Source organism: Lipotes vexillifer, unplaced genomic scaffold (genome assembly GCF_000442215.2).
Source record: "Lipotes vexillifer unplaced genomic scaffold, Lipotes_vexillifer_v1.1 scaffold1438, whole genome shotgun sequence".
Classification (NCBI taxonomy): Eukaryota; Metazoa; Chordata; class Mammalia; order Artiodactyla; family Lipotidae; genus Lipotes; species Lipotes vexillifer.
The window spans coordinates 186,124-208,255 of record NW_006797921.1 but is presented as its reverse complement, the minus strand read 5'-3'; the positions used below and the strand labels follow the sequence as shown (position 1 = coordinate 208,255).

General features: G+C 38.4%; 1 protein-coding gene across 1 annotated transcript in view; it reads left to right on the top strand.

Annotated features, from left to right (window-relative positions):
* Nucleotides 1–22,132, top strand: part of ABI3BP (ABI family member 3 binding protein) — a 114,745-nt gene that overhangs the window by 61,197 nt on the left and 31,416 nt on the right. The window contains exons 37-41 of the mRNA XM_007469979.1: nucleotides 487–552; nucleotides 10,660–10,737; nucleotides 12,262–12,354; nucleotides 15,828–15,956; nucleotides 16,473–16,541. Of these exons, the coding sequence (XP_007470041.1) occupies nucleotides 487–552; nucleotides 10,660–10,737; nucleotides 12,262–12,354; nucleotides 15,828–15,956; nucleotides 16,473–16,541 (435 nt within the window). The remainder of the gene's footprint in view (nucleotides 1–486; nucleotides 553–10,659; nucleotides 10,738–12,261; nucleotides 12,355–15,827; nucleotides 15,957–16,472; nucleotides 16,542–22,132) is intronic.

Sequence of the window (22,132 nt, the reverse complement as noted above, 5' to 3'; positions counted from 1 at the left end):
CATACCTAAAAATATTTTTTCTTTCTGCCTTTAATATTATTTGTCTCCTTTGGCAAAATAATGTTTCACAGTGACTCCCTAATTGAGAGATGTGAATGGATGGATGGATGGGTTGATGGACGGATGAACAGACACATGGATGGATGGAGGGGTAGATGGTTGGCTTATATGTTTACCATATTAAGCAACCATGTGGTGAAATAAATGCCCCTGAAAAACATGGACTAACTGATGACTAATCCTTAACACACATTACCAAAGACCTACCTCACTTTGACTGTGTGCATCTTTAATTTCCAGGCATGAATATTTTCACTTGCTTTTATTCCTTCAGCATCAATGCTGTAGTGCATACTTGGAGATTTAAGAATATTCTTTATACTTCCATGCAAAGTGTACAAGTTGTTGGTCTGTAGAGTACTAAATCTCCATTTATTGAGCTCAGGATTGCTGGTTATTAAATGTGAAGTGTTTCCTCTGTTCCAGCACCACACAGATTGTATACAACTCCTGTGAAGCCCAGAACACCTGACAAACCACACATCAGACCTGGTAAGTTGTTTCTCTTTCTGATGACCTAAATAATCAGCATATCTAAGAAGATATAAAATGTATTGAGGAATTCCCTGGCAGTCCAGTGGTTAAAACTCCACGCTTCCACTGCAGGGGGCACAGGTTCAATCTCTGGTCAGGGAACTAGGATCCCACATGCTGCATGGCACTGCCAAAAAAAAAAAATATTGAAACAGCCAAATATACCAAATGAAGGCTATATATCCTTAGACTGAAATAAATTACATACAAAATTCTGATCCTTGTGGGTAAGTAGAGAGGAAATCATGAATCCATGGAAGTGGCAAGACTTGACTGAGATTTTTAAGGATAATCAGATTTAGATACCACCACGGAAGCTTAACAATATAAAAGCATTTTTAAAATAGTATTTTTGCATAAATCACACACACTCTCCCCTCCTCCTTCAGTTTTCCATGGCAGTTAGAGAGATAGCATTAGCATTAGCTATGATATATTACATGTTTCAAATGTTATCTTTTAAGAAAAGACCTCTTCCATTATAAAAGACTTGTTCTGGGAGAATATTTTTACTTGATTCTTTCAGATTAAAAAAAATTTTTAAAACACGTTTTACAGGTTGCAAACATCAAGGTAAAGTGATAATAAACTGGAAAATACTTTTTTTTTTTTTTGGCCACAACATGCGTCTTGCAGGAACTTAGTTCCCTTACCAGGGATCGAACTTGGGCCCCAGCAGTGAAAGTGCTGAGCCCTAACCACTGGACTGGTAGGGAATTCCCAGAAAATACTTTAAATCTACTAAATTCACCAAAGGATTTAGGATCTCCCTCACTGGAGCTTGTTAGTGAAAAGTTAACTTGGGGGTTGATTTGGTCCATATAAATCACTCCTACGCTAACATACAAGTTGGACCAGAGACTCTGGTGTTTTCTGCCCCTTTTCTCCTCTGTGATTCTAAGAAGTTTTAAAGTTCTAAATGAAAAAAATGGCTTATAAGCTAACATTCCCGGTGAACATCTCTCCAGGCACATGGAAGAAAGAACAAATACATTTTTCTTTGCTTTATGGAGGAGCCCATATATTTTGGAATAATCCTCCAACTCCATGTGATTTTTGTATCATGATAACTGTTGAGAATTTAACGTGTGGCTGGTTATATTAAACATTTCAACAAAATAAGGAAACAGTAACAATAATGGCTAACAGTGATGGTGTGCTAACCATGCATCCTGTGAGGTAAGGCTGAGGAAGCTAAGGCTTAAGAAGGGCTAGGAAGTGGATTCGAAGGCAAGCAGTCTGGCTTCAGAACTCACTCTCTTAATCACGATACACTTGGTGCTTTTCCTTGAAAACTCTGCTAAATGGAAGATAAAAAGCTGACTTCAATGTTTTTGTAATATTATAACTCTCAACAGATCAGGAGAGAAATTTCAATGTTTTTATCATAGTTCTGAGTTTAACGGTGGACTTGGGCCAAGATTATGAGGGAGCATATGTACCTAGAGACTCCTCCAAAAGGACCACGAACTTATGTGTTAGGAGGCCTTGACAAATAAATACACATCAAGTTTTGGGTTTTCTTTCAGCGTATGTAGTCCTGCTCTTTCTTCGGTCCCATTTTGGAATGTATCTAGTGCTTATAAATGAAGCCAGCTAGTTCCACTTAGAAATATAAATTCCCTCTATTTTTTCAAGCCCAGTGATCACCTCAGAGTACATACTCAGGTCTCAAATTCTATGATTTTTATACCAGACTTGTGATTTCTATATTCTGAACAACAGTTTTTGGTAAGTCATCATATTTTTATCACCCAATTAAATGACTTCCAATTCTCTGGAAAGTTTTATTTTCCTTGGCTACAAATTTTCAATTAAAAAATGTCTAAACTACTTATTTCCCACTTTACTGTAGTTCTGAATAGGACAACTACAAGACCTAGTAGACCCAAACCCAGTACAGTGCCCAAAGGGAATGGAATGGAAACAGGTAATGATCACAAATTTATTTCCTTTTGATCCTATTAAACTCTAAATGTTTTCATTCAATTTTTATAATTTTGTTGAATGCATATTTCAATTTCTTTTTTACCAGTTTTTTTAGTACAGCCAGTTTTGGAAGTTCATAGAATTGAAACTTGTAATTCATTCCCAAGTCAAAATTTCAACAACAAAAAATTTTCAAATGTCTCTGAAAAGATTAAAAAATAGTTTTTCACTTTTCTCAGCCTAGTCCAGCTACAATATATAGTCTTGATTCTTAAAAATATCCTGAGTATGAATTATTGAATTAAAATATCAAAATAGCTGTTTCCCTAACTTCAAAACACTTTCTATATACAGGTTTGGTCTTTGAGACTGTTATCACTTCGTTTTCCAGTTTATAATTTCACAAGTACCACCGAAATTTTTTTAATACACCCAGATCTGTTAGCCACCTGGAATATGACATTTAAATGAGAAGAGCAGTTAGCAAATGACCACCCTGGTTACAAGTATATCAGTGTTTCCAAATCATTCAGTTTGATTCAGTGACATTGCCCTAATCCAGTCTGGTCTATGGAATATCATACAGATAAATAGAACAATGATCTGATAAAAGTTCAAACACTCAACTCACTAAATGGATAAATGGTAGTTATTAAATGCCTTAATATGGGATTGCATTGTTCCCTTGAAATATTTTTTAAATAGTGCAAATCTTGTGCCTGCTTATGTAAAAAAGCATAAAAATTACAGTTTATTTAATATGTATATATAAAATCAACCCATAGTTATTCCCTAATGAGAAAGAGATGTGAATACTACCTGAAGATGTGTATTCAGTCTAAAAATGATTTAGGGGCTTCCCTGGCGGTGCAGTGGTTGAGAGTCCGCCTGCCGATGCAGGGGACGTGGGTTCGTGCCCCAGTCTGGGAGGATCCCACATGCTGCGGAGCAGCTGGGCCCATGAGCCATGGCCGCTGGGCCTGCGCGTCCGGAGCCTGTGCTCCGCAACGGGAGAGACCACAACAGTGATAGGCCCACATACCGCAAAAAACAAACAAAAAAAACCACCAGACTATAGTGGTAGAGAAAGTGAATTGAAGAGTTGGACTCTGCATATGATGAAATTATAGGAACATCTTAAACCATTTATTTTACATATATTACGAAAAAAAAAAAAAAAAAAAAAAAAAAAGATTTAGATTTTTTTTTAAGTATGTGTTTTTGTACTCGGTTATTACAATGTCTGAAGTTCTAGGAATTCACTTCCCTTCAATTAATGAGGCAGATACTATAAATTCCTGACTCATGAAAAGAAAGCATTCCAATATCTACTTATGCTCAGCTGTTCCTTCTGTTTTTCCCAAGTGGGATTAGGCAGTTCATAGTGTCTCAGATTGACGTAAACAGTCTGGCTCTAAACAGAGCCACCTTCTTAATATTCAAAATAATTCCCTGGAGTTTGCCTAAGTAAAAATAGAAAAAAGCATTTATGTCAACAAAACAAAGAACAATAGCTATGATCAAACTTGAAAGCCATTAACCTTCAGTATAATCAAGCATTGATTCTCACAAGGAAAATTCTGTCTTTTGGAGGGAAAACAGAGCATTATTATATTTTAGTTTATTAGCAATATAAACGTTTTTTCCAGAGCCACTTGTAATACAAACTGACATCTGTTACCCTGTTGTGTAGATAAAGTCAACTTTGTAATAACTCACCTAACTTAGCTTAGGAAGGATGATCTCTTACCAGGACTTCTTCAGTTTAATTAGTTGGTTGCTGGTAGAAATAGATTGATGGATTACTGAGCCTGCATGCCACAACTACTGAAGCCTGCACACCTAGAGCCTGTGCTCTGCAAAAAGAGAAGCCACCATCACAATGAGAAGCCCACGCACCACAGTGAAGAGTAGCCCCCGCTTGCGGTGACTAGAGAAAGCCTACGTGTGGCAATGAAGACCTAAGGCAGCCAAAAATAAATTAATTAATTTTTTTAAAATGAGAAGACAGGATATTAGCAAGAATAGGAATCTAAACAGCACCATCAACCAAATAGACTCACATAATTATGGTGAAATGACGTGGGGCAAAGGTACAAAGGCAGTTCAACAGAGAAAGGCCAGTGTTTTCAACAGATGGTGCTGGAAAAACTGGATATCTATATGCAAAAACACTAAACAAAACAAAAACCAACCAACCAAGCAAATAAAAAAAGAACTCTACCTAAGCAAAAAGGAACTCAAGGTGGATCATAGATCTAAATGTAAAATGTGGGGCTTCCCTGGTGGTGCAGTGGTTAACAATCCACCTGCCAACGCAGCGGACATGGGTTCGAGCCCTGGTCTGGGAAGATCCCACATGCAGCAGAGCAACTAAGTCCGTGCGCCACAACTACTGAGCCTGCACTCTAGACCATGCGAGCCACAACTACTGAGCCCATGTGCCACCACTACTGAGCTCATGTGCCACAACTACTGAAGCCCGCATGCCTAGATCCCCTGCTCCACAACTAGAGAAGCCACCTCAATGAGAAGCTCATGCATCGCAATGAAGAGTAGCCCCTGCTCGCAGCAACTAGAGAAAGCACACGCGCAGCAGCGAAGACCCAACACAGCCAAAAATAAATAAATAAATGAAATTTATTTTAAAAAAAGAAAAGACATAGGTTGATAGGCATAGGTAAACAAAGCTGAGCTCATTGTTTCCCCTTTCCTTGCTCCACTACCATCCCCAATCAAAATGTGTTGCACATGTTCTATGTTCTGATGTCTGTCTATTGGGATCCCCCTTCAGGGAAGGACTTGCCTGACCTACCTGAAGGGAATGAAGTCAACAGACAGTATCCCACTGTCATATCCTTCACAGTCAGCCTCAGCTGAGAGAGCCTTGATTGGAGATATAGGTGGTACATCTCCTTGTCTACCACAACATATAACAAACAAATGATATTTACCTCAGGAATGAAAGATTGGCTTAACATTCAAACAAATTAGTGTAATTTACCACATTAACAGAGCAAAGGAAAACATCATATGATCATCTCAATAAATAAAAAAAAAAAATCAACCATTAGACAAAATTCAAAAAACATTCATGGTGAAAACTCTCAGAAAACTAGGAATAGAAGGAGTTTTCCTCACTCTGATAAAGGGCATCTGTGAAAAACCTACAGCTACCATCCTATTTCACAGTGAAAGTTTAAATGTTTTTCTTCTAACATCAAGAGCATAAGTAAGGATTCCTACTTTTACCCCTTCCATTGAAAATAGAAGCGGAGTGTTAAGCCAGTGCAATAAGGCAAGAAAAGAAGTAATGGTATAAAAGTTGCAAATTACAGATGCCATTGTGTAGCATATTATGAAAGGAAAATTTAGCAGCTCTTGAAGTATTTGCCTGGGGGATAATGTCTTGAGAAATTGGTGAGAAAAAGAATGTTTTTAAATCTGTTCTCTTCAGGTTGTAGACTTACATGAGTCCACCTTACTTAGACTGTGCATAGTTTTGATCTAACTTGTTTATAGAAATGCAGGTATTCACATCAAGTTTCTTTTCTTTCTTCTCTGACCCAGTCCTATTATCTCATTCATACTCACTTCTAACCTCTATTGAGTCTTAATGAGATACCATTTTTGTGTTAACTGATTCCTTATCCAACTTTGACATTTCACCCATAATATGTATGTTTCTTATCCATCTCACATATATTTTCCTATAGCTTTTCTTGCTGAAGTTTTCAGCACAGATATTTTACATATAAAAAAATCAGTTGATAAAAGGATGTGTTTAGGATTTATAGGACATATTCTTCATGGTCTTAGGCCACTTAATGTTGTGCCTTTGGAAAACTAAAAAAGAAAGATTCTGAGGCCTCAAAACTATGGTCCTTGATTCTTTGGGCCTCCTATACAATTCTTTCAATGATTCCATAAACCCCAGGAATCTTTAAATTATCTTGAGCAAAGTTTCTTAATTTATAACATCATTATAGATATTTACCCTGCTTTATGTTTATTTCACATGTATATGTATAAATATTTCTCCACCTTAAAGTTAGAAAGTAGCCTTCAGAGAATGAAGTTTTAGGTAGGTCATTTTTCCAGCAGTCTGCTTTTTCAGGGTTTCCAGAGATGTGTCTCAGCTTAATTGATATGTTCTACATGTTATAACCAACTTGAGATCTGACTCCAGAGATGCAACAGCATGCCTTAGACCAAGGGGATTGCACAGAGTACAATCCCACAGACCAAACCCAGCTCACTGCCTTTTTTTCGTAAATAAAGTTCTATAGAAACATGGCTTGCTTTCACAATATAGTGGCAGAATTGAATAGTTGTGACAGAGACAGTATGGCGCACGGAGCTGACAATATTTACTGTCTAACCCCTGACAGAAAAAATTTGCCCATTCTGTGCTAGACAATCTCTCCAACTTTCTCCCTGTGGAAGGAAGCTGCTGAGTCGTGTAACTATTCTTTCATTCAACTGACATTTATTGAAAGCCCATTATGTGCCAGGCAAAATGTAGTTTGGAAACCACCTTGGCACATGCAGTTTGGCAGATATATTAGATACCTGAACCCCAAACTCCTTTCTCTACTCCTTCTTCTCCTAATGAGGAATCCACACTTCACTGTCACCCCACACGGAGTGTGCCTGACAACAAGATCCCAGACTCCTCCAAGGTGAGGAATGTGTTTGTCTGAGCTGTGGCTAAATCTTCCAGTCTGCTGGCTCATCACCCCTGACTTTTTAGCCAGGTGCTAAGATTTGGAGACAAGGGTGAGGAAACCAATCATCCATAAATACCACTCCTTTTGGTCACAGGGAATAGTCTCTGTTACATTTGGAAATTGATTCCCAGTTTACTGTGTTTGTTTGCAAAGCTTCTGTTACCATGGTTAAAAATACCCAAATTCTTACTTCATTTTTGACAATAAATTGCTAAAGGGTGAACTATGTAAATCCAGATATTTTTGGAGAAGTTCCATATGGCAGTGGAGGTTCACACTGAAGCTGAAGTCGTGGTTCTTCCAGAGCCAACTCTGCCCTTTAGAAAACAGTGGATTAATCCTGCCTGAGGGGAAAAGAATTCAGGTCACAGCCTGGGCCAGACTGGCTGATTGCCAATTCCTGAGGATTCTTTCTCTGCAATAGCTCTTATTGGCTTCTCCTTTGCCCTCCCATTGCCTCTCTGCTACCTTTGGCATTTATTTGCTCTCCTCATTTCAGGGCCACAGAAGTTCACTGGTCTCCAGGTCCTGTGCTCACACTGCTCCTGGCTGACATTGCAAACCACAGCTAGGTGGAACCAAGGCCAGAACTAGAGTTCAGTCTCCTGTCCCCAGTTCAATGCTCTTTTCCTGCATCCCACAGCTGCCTTCTGCTGTGTTCTTACCAACATTCTCATCCACTACTGGCTTTTCTCTGTTTCTAAAGGCTGGACAAAGTCCAGTTTAGCAGCTGACATTCTATTGATTTGGGTACTTAACCTATAAGAATCATAACAGTATGATGCTTCCATCTCTGCCTATACAGCAAGTGACAGAAAATGGCTCGTTTCTGCTGATTTCTCCCATAACTGGAAAAGAGGCCAGGGTTGTTTACATGTTTGATCTTATTCATAAAGTAATCCTGCAGACTTTTGTATTCTCTCCTAGATCTCCATTTCACCAGCCTGTGACTTGTTGGATTTGCATGTGCCTGGTTGGGAAACCATGTCATCCTTGTATTTCTGAGTCCCACACACCAGTGGCATGGCTGAATGACACGTGCTTGCCAGCCATGGCTGTTTAGCCCTTACCCAGTGGTGGCACTTCAAACCACCCAAAAGAAAAAGTATAGGACTTGAGGGCTAAAGTCAGAGTCATCGTGAAGAGTAAGAGAAGCGTTAAAAACAAAATTCAACCAAGTAAATTTGAAGATTTAATTGGCTTTATTCAACAATTTATGAATCAGGCAGCTTCCCATTTAGCAACCAGAAGGGCACTCTGAAGGGTTGTACAAAATGGAAGGTTTTTTTTATAGGAAGAAGGGTGGGGCAAGGGAACTACTAGCAAAAGAAAAGAAAATACTATTTTTAGGCCAGGACAACTTCTTTTTGGGTAGAAGGGAGTTGCATGGGTTTTATGTAGATTGCCTCTTCTTCCTCCGGGGGAGGAAGGGTGCGGTGCTGACCAGAATATTCCAGACTGGTTGATTGAGATTACATGTCTGGGGAAGGTCAAAACTGCAGTTAAGTCAGGTTTTAAGTCTAGGTTTGGTATCATGGGCTTTAGCACAAGTGATGCCATTTGGGGCCTGTGGTTTTCTCCAGAGGGAAGAAGATGACAGGAAAAAGCACTCTGTACTATCCCAATTAGTGCTTAAGAGATGGGCTTTGGAGCTGGGCACACATGGGTGTGAATGCCTCCACTTCAGCTGTGAGTCCTTGGGCAAGTGCTTACTCTCCCCTTGCCTTGGGTTTCCTCATCTGTGAGACCCGGGTGGTATCTTCCAGCCAGAAGAGTTGTATGGATCAAATCACGTCATGAATACGTAAGGTGCTTGCGCAGTACTGGATCACAATACTTTGTTTTCTTAAGGGTGGAAAGATTTGGAGAAAGGCTATGAAGAAGGATCTACTGAAGGCACACATAGCCTACTAAGCTTCTAGAGGATATAATACAGTTTTACCCTCGAAAAATAGTGGTAAATCAGATCTCAGCAAGCCACGTTATCCTGGTGACACAAATGAAAGCACTTTGCATTGCCTTAAGCCATGGACAGAGTAACCACCCAAATGAGTCATTTCCCACCCCCATTACCACGAAGAGGAGGGCACAGGAAGAAAACTAATGAGCTATTTGTTCTCGTAATGCCTGTGGGATGAGCCACAAAATAGTCAGTGACCACAGAAACATTTTATTCCTACCACAAATAAACAGCAATTGATTCATGGCTACATACAAACATTCACCTTGATTTTATATGTTATCTCTTATTCAAATAGCAGAGGGTGTGGGATTGTAATATTGGGTTTCATAAATTAATGTTAATCATAATTATTATAACTGTTAATAATACTAATAAGTTAATATTATAATGCTGATTAATGCCCATTATAGTTATAATTTCATAAATTAATGTGAAAATATCAGCTTCTGTTGTTTACTTAATATATCTGCCTACACGTTAAATGAGACTGGGTGTATGATGTCCCTACAGAGTCCTGGAACTCAAAACAGGGTTGTTGTTGTGCTTGTCCTTGTTAATATACTAACTAGCATATTAATTCAATGTTTATTCTTATTTTTTAATTGGTGAATTATAGTCAGTTCCTCAGAGTATGGATTCTCTTTTTAGGATGAGCCATTATATCTAAGATAATATTTACTTTTGAGATTCTAAAAAATGTCTATTCCTATTATTTCTTAATGAAGACTGCCGGCCACATCAGGGAAGATTATTTTATAATGTAAAAGAATAATAATTTTTTAAAAGCAGGACAAAAGCTAAATTGGTTTCCTCTACCCTTAGGATTTCTACCCAAAACCCTAGCACCAGATTGTGTTTGAGGGACTTAGGAGATAAAATAGCGTGCAAAGTAATTTTCAGGTCAGTTTCTTCCAAACAGCAATTTGGAATGCTAGGCGTGCCCAGGCCTAATTTACAAATCTCAAAAGCACAGATCCAGTCTGTGGTCTAACCAGCCTTCTAGCCAAGAACTCTCAAAAAATATTTTTAAAGTCAATTCATTAAGTACAAACCCAAACACACTGGAATTTTAAGGGTTTTCATTGGGGTAGAGGAGTTGGAGAAAAGTTTTTTAAAAACCACAAAATTTGCCCATGAGTATTGGCAAAAAAAAAAAAAAAAAAAGCCAATCACTGTAGATGAACTACTCCTAGCAAAACAATATCACCAGGCAGGCAGTGCGGGATGGGCATCATAGAAAATTAAGGCAAAACCACGTTCTGCAATCAAACACTAACTCTTCAGAGAAAAAATCACAACTAATGAATGCAGTAGGGCTTTAAGTTTTTTTTCCTATACACAGATGGGAGAAGCAATCAAACTGTCTGAGCACAAAAAGTTTCTGTGAAGACTACTTACCACATTTTTGCTATCTGTTTATTCTGTCATCCTCTCTGCTCACAGGGGTCAAGCAAGCACCACTGCCATCCGGTGCTGATAGAAATGTGTCAGTGGACTCTTCTCACTCCACAAAAAAACCAGGTAAGGAATAAAATGCTGACTCCCTCACTCAGCTCTGCTCTAAAACTTGTAACTGCAAGTTACATGTGCTGCAGCAAAAAACAGTAGCATCCTCACTGTCCCCAAAGCATCAGAACCATGCTAACAGTACAGGGGTATTGCTAGATAAACATACCAAAATATTATCTTCAGGAAAATAAAAAGTGCTTTATACACAAATTAAATATTAATAAGAACCTCTAACGAGGCACTGATTTAATAATTACTTTATATAATGTTCTGAGGGGTCACAGTGGACAAATGCTGAAGCGTAATGGTGGATTCTAGCTTTCATCATAGACAAGTTTTGTTCTTATGTAATTTATTATAATATCCTTTTGCCTGAAATGATTTATGTTTCTAATTTGAGGCAGTGCTCTATATAATAGGCCAAAATTATGAAGCAAAAATATCTTTGCATTGAATAAGAACTCTGTGCTTTTAAAAGGATGCTGTGAAACCTACTCTGATGTATTGATGTCTGGGTTAGAGATCTGTATTGTATCATCACCACTCACTCTCCCTCCCGCCCTGCAGTACATGCACACACACATGCACGCACGTGCACAATTCCTAATGTCCCAGGAAGTACTTAAAGCCACAGGGCATTTTCCTGGATTGTCAATTTTACTTGAAGATTTTTAAACCAACATATTATGCAAAGAAAGAGATGAATTTTTAAGCTATAGCACAAGACTTAAAAGAAAATTTGGGTTAAGGTGGGCTGCTCCAGGTACCTCTAGCCTTGTCCACCTTTGTGCAGATTATAAAAAGGTGTCTCTTCCCTGTGCCCTTCGGGCAAACCATTTAGAAAAATGTTCCTTTCTTCTGGGCTGGCAGCCTTGCACCAGGGCTCATGGGTGGGTGAGAGAGCAGAGTGGATGTGAAACTTTGCCTCCCACTTACAGCTCCCTGGCCAGGTGCCCTTGTGTGGTGACTCTGCTCTCCATGGCCACAGGCTTATTGCTTCTGCCATCAGGGCTATTTTGTTGTAATCGTTTGAGAAGTTCTGAAAGTGTTTGTTTAATTATAATTACATAATAGAGTTCGAGGATGGGGTGGGACACCTACTAAAGGAGAAATTATATGCTTTACCAACTCAAAGCTAAAATGGTGTAAGAATTGTAGCCTGCAAATCAAAGGCAATTGGAGATAATGAGACACAGAAATGCTACTGTTGAGTCTATATAGGAAACTAAAGATGATAAATTCTATACATCTATGTTCTACTTTTCCTTTCAAAGGGCAGATGTACTGATATATTTTCATCTATAATTAGAGAATATTTTCCCCATACACAAATGTGCTTCATTATCCCTGGGTACGTTACAAGCACTAATTTAGAAGAATATCAGAAAGTATTGCAGGCACTTTTCTGTAGAATCTGTTCTCTCTCATCCAACTGCTACTTGTCAAACATTATATTTTTTTAAAACCCATGATTTTTATAGAGTGAATCCTTATGACCACTTTATCTGTAATATAATCTCCTAGCCACAATCCCAGGCACTCGTCGCCCACCCTTGCCACCTAGACCCATGCCCCCACGAAGAAAGCCTTTACCACCAAATAATGTCACCGGAAAGCCAGGAAGCACAGGTACGTCAATCACATACCTTCCTTCTCCCTCCTTGATTTCACTGGCCAAATGCAAGCCCTTCTTGGTGTGATAGCTCAAGCAATGGATGAGCCCTTGGTGTGTGTGACATGTGTCTGTTTTGGCCCCAAAGACCAGACTGTAAATTATAGTTTTGAGGACTCATATCCTGATTCTGGGTGGGTGGGGTGAAAACAACCACCCATGTCCATCTAGGCCAGTTTGCTTCTTAGATGCTGTGTGCTTGGTGCTGAGACAGAAGCTATCACAGGTTCTTCAAAAAGTGGATTGTTTTGGATGAGATGTTTTGTGCTGCCAACCCACCAGATGTAATGGAAAATGTCGTCCACTCATCATCCTGTCTCTTGATATAGAACCTTTTACATCTCATTGATAGCTCCCCTGTCCACCAGGCTTCATGCTGACCCCAGTATTACGGTGCAAGGGGAAGGATTCAGAACTGGAATACTCAGGGTGACTGAGCAGGTCTAGCCTGTGCAACAAGGCAGGAATATATTTTAGAAGTCAAGCTGCCTCTCAGCTTGCTCACATGCCTCTATCCTAGGGCATGTGTTGTCTTCTTCCCATAGAATGACCACTCCGAGTCACCTGGGATACTTGTACTTCATCCTTGTCTTGAAGAAGCCTTCTCTAGCTCCCCAAAGTAGACTTAGCATTGCTTCTCTGTTCTACTTTTCCCTGAAACATACCTCTGTTAGAGCGAACCACTGTTTTATACCTATTTGTTTGTGTACTTGTCTTCCCCTACTATATCATGAGCTCTTTGATGACAGGTGACATTTTCTCTGAATTCCCAGAACCAAATCCAGTGCTCATTGAGTGAATCCAGTAATCATTGAGTGAATACGTGGGTGAAATTAAGAATCAGTGAACCTAGTTCAGAGCAAAGATTCACCTCACTTTTCTTAAAGTTTCTTCCAGTGGACCTTCCAGCAGATCAGATCATGTTCCCATTTTTCCTCCCTCTTCCTTCATCTCTACTTCCTAAATATTCTGTAGTCAGAATCAGGATAACAGTGTTAAGGACAGCTGTGAAAGATGAAACTGATAAGGATTTCTGAGAAAGAGATTGGCTGTCACTCTTTTCACAGGGTGAAGGAGGGTGTGGTGATGGAGAAGCTTTCATGATGTAGCAAGGGGACAGTGGCCTCTAGATTATTTTTCCCATCAGCTGAAGGAGGAATCAGCCTCTCATCCATGCTGATGGTGCCTTCCTGGGTCCAGGCCTAGGGACATGGCCCCAGTGAGACCAGGTTTTCCTCATTAATTGTAACCTGGGGCAGCTGTGACTTGAGCTTCCGTAGCTTTTAGTTCAGACTGAAAGTGATGCCTCAGTTTCCCCCATGGAAGAGTCAGGGGAACCACCCACCACAGAGCTCCCCTACAAGGCTGGCTGTGTGTCTTCAGTTGCACCTCCACGGCCTTGGTTCCTGCCATATGAAACCTTGCTCACTGCCATCAATAAGTGTAGCTTTGGTATAACTCACCCAGCCTGTGGGATGGTATAAACACATCCCACTTCTGAGATTAACTCTGGTGCCCTCCCTGCCCCGTGCTTTCCACCTCTAACTCAAAAGAAATGACTACACTGAAGAGCCAAACACAAATGAGGTCAGTTATACAGATTTGGCCTGCTGACCATCACAGAAAGTGCGTACGGAATTCAGGAAATCAACTCAATGTTCTGGGAGTCCTCTGAACACAAGCCTTCTTGCACATGTGCCTCTGAGAACAGTCTTAGGCTACTACGAGGCATCTCCACCTGTCCCCTATCTCCAGATCTACCGAGGCCTCTCAGTCCCGCTCTCCTTGCCAGGATGAACGCTGCTCTGCACCCTCTAAAAAGCTCCTTCGGGCTGCAGTGCAGTGTCTCATGGTTTTCACTCACCCTCTCATTGGGGCCTACTCCCACCAGGACCAGGAGCATAAGTCTGCAGGGGCTGGACCAGCAGCCCATCTGAATGGCTCATCTGTGATTCTGTGCTGGGCCACAGTCCTTGGGTCAGTCTTGTACCCTTTGACTCTCTATTGTCTGAGAATGATTCCTTTTCCCAGGAGGACTATAAAACCTAATCTAGCCTCCACTCTATTCTACCCATACTTGCCTAGACCTTGGGATGCATCCTGTTTGGGAGACCTATAGGTGTTTTTAGAGTGGAGGAGACATTGTTGAATATAGCATCTCAGAGTGACACTGTTCTAGCTACAGGCCAGAATCACAGACATTACCTTAGAAACTTCTTCTTCTTCCCCCCCAGCCATCTCCCATGCCTGCCAGGTAATCTGCAGTCAGGCCACTCCATCCCCTTGACATTTCTCATGTAAAACCCCTTCCGTCCAGTCTCACTGCTTCTTACATTGTTCACCTCCTCCGCCCTTGCCTACGCAACTGCTTTAGTCTCTTGATTTCTCTCTGCCACCAGCCTTGCAACTTAACTGTTCACCCTCTCCTCATCTGATCATGTTACTTCCCTAGTGAAAATCTTTTAATGGGTCCTTATCACCTAAAAATAATATCTAAATCCATGGTATGCAAGGCCCTTCATGAACTGCCCTTCCCGGCCCCTCCATACTCTGCTCTCACTGCTCCTGGCACTCTTGGCTCTCACCCCTTCCAATTCAACACACCACGTGATTTCATGCTTCCCTGACCTGGTTCTTCCTGCAACCTCTGACTAGAATACAGCTCTCAGGCTTACCTACTGATCACTTCTCTTTATTGGTACCTCTGGGAATCCATCCCCTTGACATTTCTCATGTAAAACCCCTTCCGTCCAGTCTCACTGCTTCTTACATTGTTCACCTCCTCCGCCCTTGCCTACGCAACTGCTTTAGTCTCTTGATTTCTCTCTGCCACCAGCCTTGCAACTTAACTGTTCACCCTCTCCTCATCTGATCATGTTACTTCCCTAGTGAAAATCTTTTAATGGGTCCTTATCACCTAAAAATAATATCTAAATCCATGGTATGCAAGGCCCTTCATGAACTGCCCTTCCCGGCCCCTCCATACTCTGCTCTCACTGCTCCTGGCACTCTTGGCTCTCACCCCTTCCAATTCAACACACCACGTGATTTCATGCTTCCCTGACCTGGTTCTTCCTGCAACCTCTGACTAGAATACAGCTCTCAGGCTTACCTACTGATCACTTCTCTTTATTGGTACATCCTCTGGGAAGTCATTCCTGCCCTCCTCCCACCCAGCACTCATCATCTTTCCCTGTAGACTTGTCCTCTCTGAGACCTTATCCCATGCTTTCACAATATCTATAATGGTCCAGTATAATTTGGCTCACACATCTCTCCCGATCAAGGACACCAGGTCTTATTTTCTCTCTAATCCTGGCATATAATGCCAAGCCACATGGTAAGCGCTAATAAATATTTATTGAGTAAATAAATGGGGAACTCAGCAGGGCTCCCTATAAAGCCTGAATCCTTTGGCTCTACATTACAGGAATCATTTCATCAGGCCGAGTAACTTCCCCACCCTTGAGGGCAACACTCAGACCTACTGAAGCCCCCTTGGAGAGAACAGAGACAGATAAAAAGCAACCAACAGCTCCTGCCTCAGGAGAAGATCTTGGTTAGTATATCAGTCACTTCCCACTGGATGCTTAGCTACGAAGTACTAAAGGATTTTAAACTAGGGAGAAAAGAGTCCCAGTTCTGGATCATCTATTTTACTCAATTTTATGATTGCTATGAATTTTTTAATTTAAAAATTATACTTATTTATAATGTTTTATTATAGAATGTGCTCCTTCCCTTTTGCAGACATAGAAGGAAGTTCCCAAGATCTTTAGGAAAGTCTTCCTTAAAAGATCTAGATTACCCAATGCTTCTTACTAAATCGCATGTCATTACTAATTATGCATACCTTAAGTTATTAATGAGTATTAGCTACTTGGTTGTAATCTTTGAATCATTATTTATTACACTGAAGGGCACCAGCAGGACACAATTAAAGGCCTTTTAGTGTGGATAATATGTATAGTAATACTAATAATAATTGAAATCAAATTGCAATGAATTGACTAGGAGGCATATGTATTAAATATTTATAGTTTTACTACTTTTTCATTGTATCTTCCATTCTCAGGTAATATGACTGACTTTAGCTCAAGTCCAACAAGAGAAACTGATCCTCTTGGGAAGCCCAGATTCAAAGGTATGTATGACTGGCTCCAAATCTCCATTTTAAAAAAGCTATCTTTGGTGGGTGTATCAGTCAGCTGTTGCTGTGTAATAAACACCCACAAAATCTTAGTGGCATACTCTAAAAAGGATTTATTTCTCATGTGTCTACAAATTGCCAGGAGGTCAGCTGATCTACCATGTGTTTGGCTGGGTGGTTCTACTTCTAGCAAAAGGTACAGCTGGGCCTCTTATCAGTTAGGCTCAGGTCTGCTCCACTTCTGTTCATTTTGGTGCCCAGGATGAAAGACTAACAGTGACCCAAGAGAAGCCATTCTCATGACAGTACAAAGTGAAGAGAGGAGGAGTCCAAAAACATGACCACATTTCAAGCTCCTTCTTGTGTTATACCTGCCAGTATTCAATGGCTAAAGAAAGTCACATAGCCAAGCTCATAACAAAGATTGGGGAAGTATACTCCTTCCGTGGTTATAGAGAATGTTTTTGAAATATTTATTTATTTGTTTGGCTGTGCCGGGTCTTAGTTGCAGCATGTTGAGTCTTTGTTGCCACTTGCAGGATCTTCATTGTGGCATGCAGGATCTTTTTAGTTGCAGCATGTAATCTCTTAGTTGAGTTGAGTCAAATTTTCTATATGACACAAAGTATGAATGCATGTGGGATCTAGTTCCCTGACCAGGGGTCAAACCCAGGCCCCCTGCATTGGGAGTGCAGAGTTTGTTAGAGAATGTTAGAGAATGTTTTTGAACAGTAATCTAATCTACCACAGTAAAAGAGAGATTATATGATATAGAACCCAGTATTTCCTTTTGTGATATGTTTTTCTGAAGTATAAAATTTGATAAATTTCAACATATGTATATACCCATGAAATATCATCACAATCAAGATAATGAATACATGCACCACCTCCAAAAGTTTCATCATGTATCTTTATAATCGCTGCTCCTCACTCCTCCCACCCAACCTCTAGTCCCTAGGTAACTATATTATAGATTAGTATGCATTTTGGGGAATCTTACATAAATGAAAAAAGTACAGTATGAACTTTTTGTGTGTGATTTCTTTCACTCAACATAATTATTTGGAGATTCATCCATGTTGCTAAATGTATCAGTAGTTTATTCCTTTTTATTACTGACTAGTATTCTATTGTATGGATATATACTAATTTATTAAAACTGTTCACGACATTTGGGTTGTTCTAATAAAGCTGCTATGACCATTCATGTACAAGTCTTTGTGTAGACATATGCTTTCATTCCTTTTGGACAAATTCCAACAAGGAGAATGGCTAGATTGTATATAAATGGACATTTAACATTTTAAGGAACTGCCAAACTGTTTTCCACAGCAGTTGTACTGTTTTCCACAGCAGTTGTACTGTTTTGCCTTTCTGCCAACAGTATATGAGAGTTCCAGTTCTTCCACATCTTTGCCAACACTTGCTATGGTCAGTCTTTTTAATTTCAGCCATATGATTAAAGGTTTAGTAGTATCTGATTGTGATTTTATTTTGCATATCCCTAATGACTAAGGATGCTGAACATCCTTTCATGTCCTTATTTGCCGTCTGTATATCTTTTTTGATGTGTCTGTTCAATTTTTTTGTCTATTTTTTATGGAGTTGCTTATTTTTTTATTATTGAGTTTTAAAAGTGTTCATATTTTCTGGATTGAAGACCTTTTTCAGATACACACTTTGCAGTGTGTATTTTCTTCTAGTGTTTGGCTTCTCTTTTTTAATTTTAATGAAGCTCAGTTTATCAATTTGGTTTTTTATACATAGATTGTATCTTTTATGTTATATTTAAGAAGTCCTTGACTAATCAAAGGTCACAAAGACCTCCTCCGTTTCCTTCTAGAAGTCTTCTACTTTTACATTTAGGTCTATGATCCGTATTGAGTCAAATTTTCTATATGACACAAAGTATGAATGCATTTATTTTCTCACTTATGGATATCCAAATCGTTCCAGCATCATTATTTGAAAAAACTGTTGTTTCTCCACTGAATTTAATTTGTACCTTTGTCAAAAATCAATTGTCCATATATATGTGGAACTATTTTGGGGTTTTCTAGTCTATTCTAGTGATCTATTTATCTACCTTTCCATCAATACCACAGTGTCTTGATCACTGGTTTTATAATAAGCGCTGTGATCAGGTTATGTTAGTCTTCCAACATTGTTCTTATTTTTTAAAAGTTGTTTTGGTAACTCCACGTCCTTTTATATTTCCATCTGTATTTTAGAATGAGTTTCTCAATGTCTAAAAAAAAATAGCCTGTTTATATTTTTATTAGAATTGCGTTGAATCTGTAGGTCAACTGGGAAACATTGACAGCTGTACAGTATTAAGTCTTATTACCTATGAACATGGTATATCTCACCATTTATTTAGGTGTTCTTCTTTTCTCTCACCAATGTTTTGTAGTTTTCCATGTAAAGAAAACCATAAAAGTAGCATTTTTTATTTCAGTTTCTAATTGTTCATTGCTAGTATATAGGAAAACAATTGTTTTTCATTCAATGAGCTTGTATTCTGCAACCTTGCAAACCTCTGTAAGTCTTTTTGTAGATCCACTGGATTTTCTACCTACAGAATCATGTCATCAGAGGGGAAAGTTTTACTTCCTCCTTTCCAACTTAGGTATCATTTTTTCTTGCCTTTCTGTACTGGCTAGAGCCTCTAGTGAAATATTGAATAGAAAGAGTGAGGTTAGGTATCTTTTTCTTGTTCCTTATATTATGGGAAAAGCATTCAGCCTTTCACCATTAAGTATGGTGCTTCCTGTAGGTTTTTCATAGATGCCCTTCATTGTGTTGAAAAAGTTTTCTTCTATTCCTGCTTTGGTGAGAGTCATTATCAGAAATGAATGCTAGATTATGTCTAATAATTTTTCTGACTTTATTGAGATGCTTATGTGGTTTTCCTTTTTTAGTGTGTTAATGTGATAAAGTAATTGTTCTTGAGTTGTAGGCTACCTTTGCATTCCAGTGACAAATTCCACTTGGTTATAGTGCATTCTCATTTTAATATATTGTTGGATTTAATTTGCTAAAATTTTGTTTAGAATTATATTCAGTGAGGGACATTGGTCTGTAGTTTTCTTGTAATGTCTAAGTCAAGTTTTAGTATCAAAATTATGCTGAATTTTTCTTCAATTTTCTGAAAGAGTTGAGAACTGGTGTTGCTTCTTCCCTAAACATTTGTTAGTATTTACCAGTAAAGCCATCTGAGCCTGATATTCTCCTTGTGAGAAGGGTTTTACATGTAACTCACTTTCTTTAATAGGTATAGGACTATTTAGAATATTGTTTTCCATAGTGAACTTTGGTAATTTTTGTCTTTCAGGTTATTGGTCCATATCATCTAAATTGTCAAGTTTAGTAGCATAATGTTATTCATATTCTCTTCTTACTTTGATATCTGTATAATTTGTAGTGATGTCACCTCTTTCATTCCTTTTATTGACAATGTGTGTCTTATTTTTCTCTTTTGCCTAACCAGTCAGGCTGTAGGTTTATCAATTCTTTTGATCTTCTGAAAAGATCAACTTTTTTTCCATTGATTTTGTCTATTATTTTTCTGTTTTCTATTTCATTTATTTTTTACTCTGATCTTTATTGTTTCCTTTTTCTGCTTAATCTGAGTTTCATTTGCTCCTCTATTCTAATTTCTTAAGGTAGAAGATGAGCTCATTGATTTTGAGCCCTCTCTTCTTTTCAGATATGGAATTTAGTCCTACAAATTTTCCCCTAGATATTATTTAAGCAGCATCCAAAAATTTTTGATATGTTGTGTTTCCATTTGTACTCTGTTCAAAATACTTTTAAATTTCCTTTTTGGTTTCTTCCTTGACTTACTAGAAGTATGTTATTTAATTTCCAAATATTTCAAGATTTTCTAGAAATCATTTTGTTACTGATTTCTAATTTAACTCCATTGTTGTCAGATACTCTGTATTACTTGAACCCTTTTACATTTATTGAGACATTTTTTAAGGCCAAGAATGTAGTCTGTCTTGGTATATGTTCTCTGTGTACTTGAAAAGAATGTGTATTTTGCTGTTCTTAAGTGGAATGTTGTATTGGTTTGCTAGGGCTGCCATAACAAAATACTACAGACTCGGTGGCTTAAACAACAGAAATTTATTTTCTCACAGTTCTGGAGACCAGAAGTCTGAGATCAAGGTATCTTTGATTTCTCACATTGGAAATTAGGGCTTCACCATAGGAATTTTAGGGAAACACAATTCAGTCCATAACAAGTGTTCTATAAAAATGTCAATTAAGTCAGTTTGCTTGGTTGTATTGTGCAATTCTTTTATATCCTTAGCGATTTTCTGTCTACTGTTCTGTCAATTAATGAGAGAAGAGTACTGAAATCTCTAGCTCTAATTGTGGATTTATTTCTACTTAACAGTTCTATCATTTTTTACTACATGTATATTAAAGGTCTGTATTTACATATAGACCTAAATTACTTAGGGTTGTAATAAACTCCTGAGGAATTGGTCCTTTATTATTATGAAGTGACCTTTTTTTGTTTATGGTAATATTCTTTGCTCTAAAATCTAATTTGTTGATATTTATATATCCACTCAAGCTTTCTTTTGATAAGTGTTATCATGGTATCTCTTCTTTTCATCCTTTTACTCTTAACCTGTTAGTCTGTTTGTTTAAAATCTTGTCCCTATAGGTATCACATAGTTGGATCTTGCTTTTTCACCCAGTCTGACAATCTCTGCATTTTATTTTGGGTGTTTAGAACCTTACATTTAACATGACGAATGATATGGTTAGGTTTAAGTCTATCATCATATTGCTATTTGTGTTTTATTTGTCCCATCTGTTCTTTGTTCCCTCTTCCCTTTTTCTTCAGCCTTCTTTTGGACTGAGTATTTTTATGATTCCATTTCATCTTTTTTTGTTGTCCTACTCCTATAACTTTTTTGTTTATTTTAGTGATTGCTTTGGGGTTTATAGAATGTGTCTTTAACTTACCACAGTATCTTCCAGTGATATCCTACAACTTCACAAATAGTGTAAGAACTTTACATTAGTATAGCAGCTTTTCTCTCCTCCTGGCCTTTGGGCTATTGTCATTATAGTTTACTTTTACATGTTATATACATCACACTAAATTGTTAATATTTTTGTTTAAACAACAAATTGTCTTTCAGAGAGAATTTAATAAGAAAAATACTGTGTATATTTACCTATGTAGTTACTGTTTCAAGTGCTATATTTCCATCCAGCCTCCTTTTCCTTCCACCTGAAGGACTTTCTTTAATCTTTCTTGTAGAGTGGGCCTGCTGGTCATGAATTCTTTCAGATTTTGTATGTCTAAAAAGTATCTTGCTTTTTTTTTTTTTTGTCCTTTTGTTTTTTTAAAAGATATTTTCACCAGTTATAGCATTCTAGATGATAAGGTTTTTTGTCTTTGTTTTTGTTTTTTAGTAGAGAAATACATTGTTCACTGCCTTCTCACTTGCATTCTTTCCGCTGAGAAATCTGCCATAATCCTTCTTTGTTGTTCTATGTATAACATGTCTTTTCTTGTCTGCCTCCTTTAAAGATCTCTAGAAATTTAATTTGGG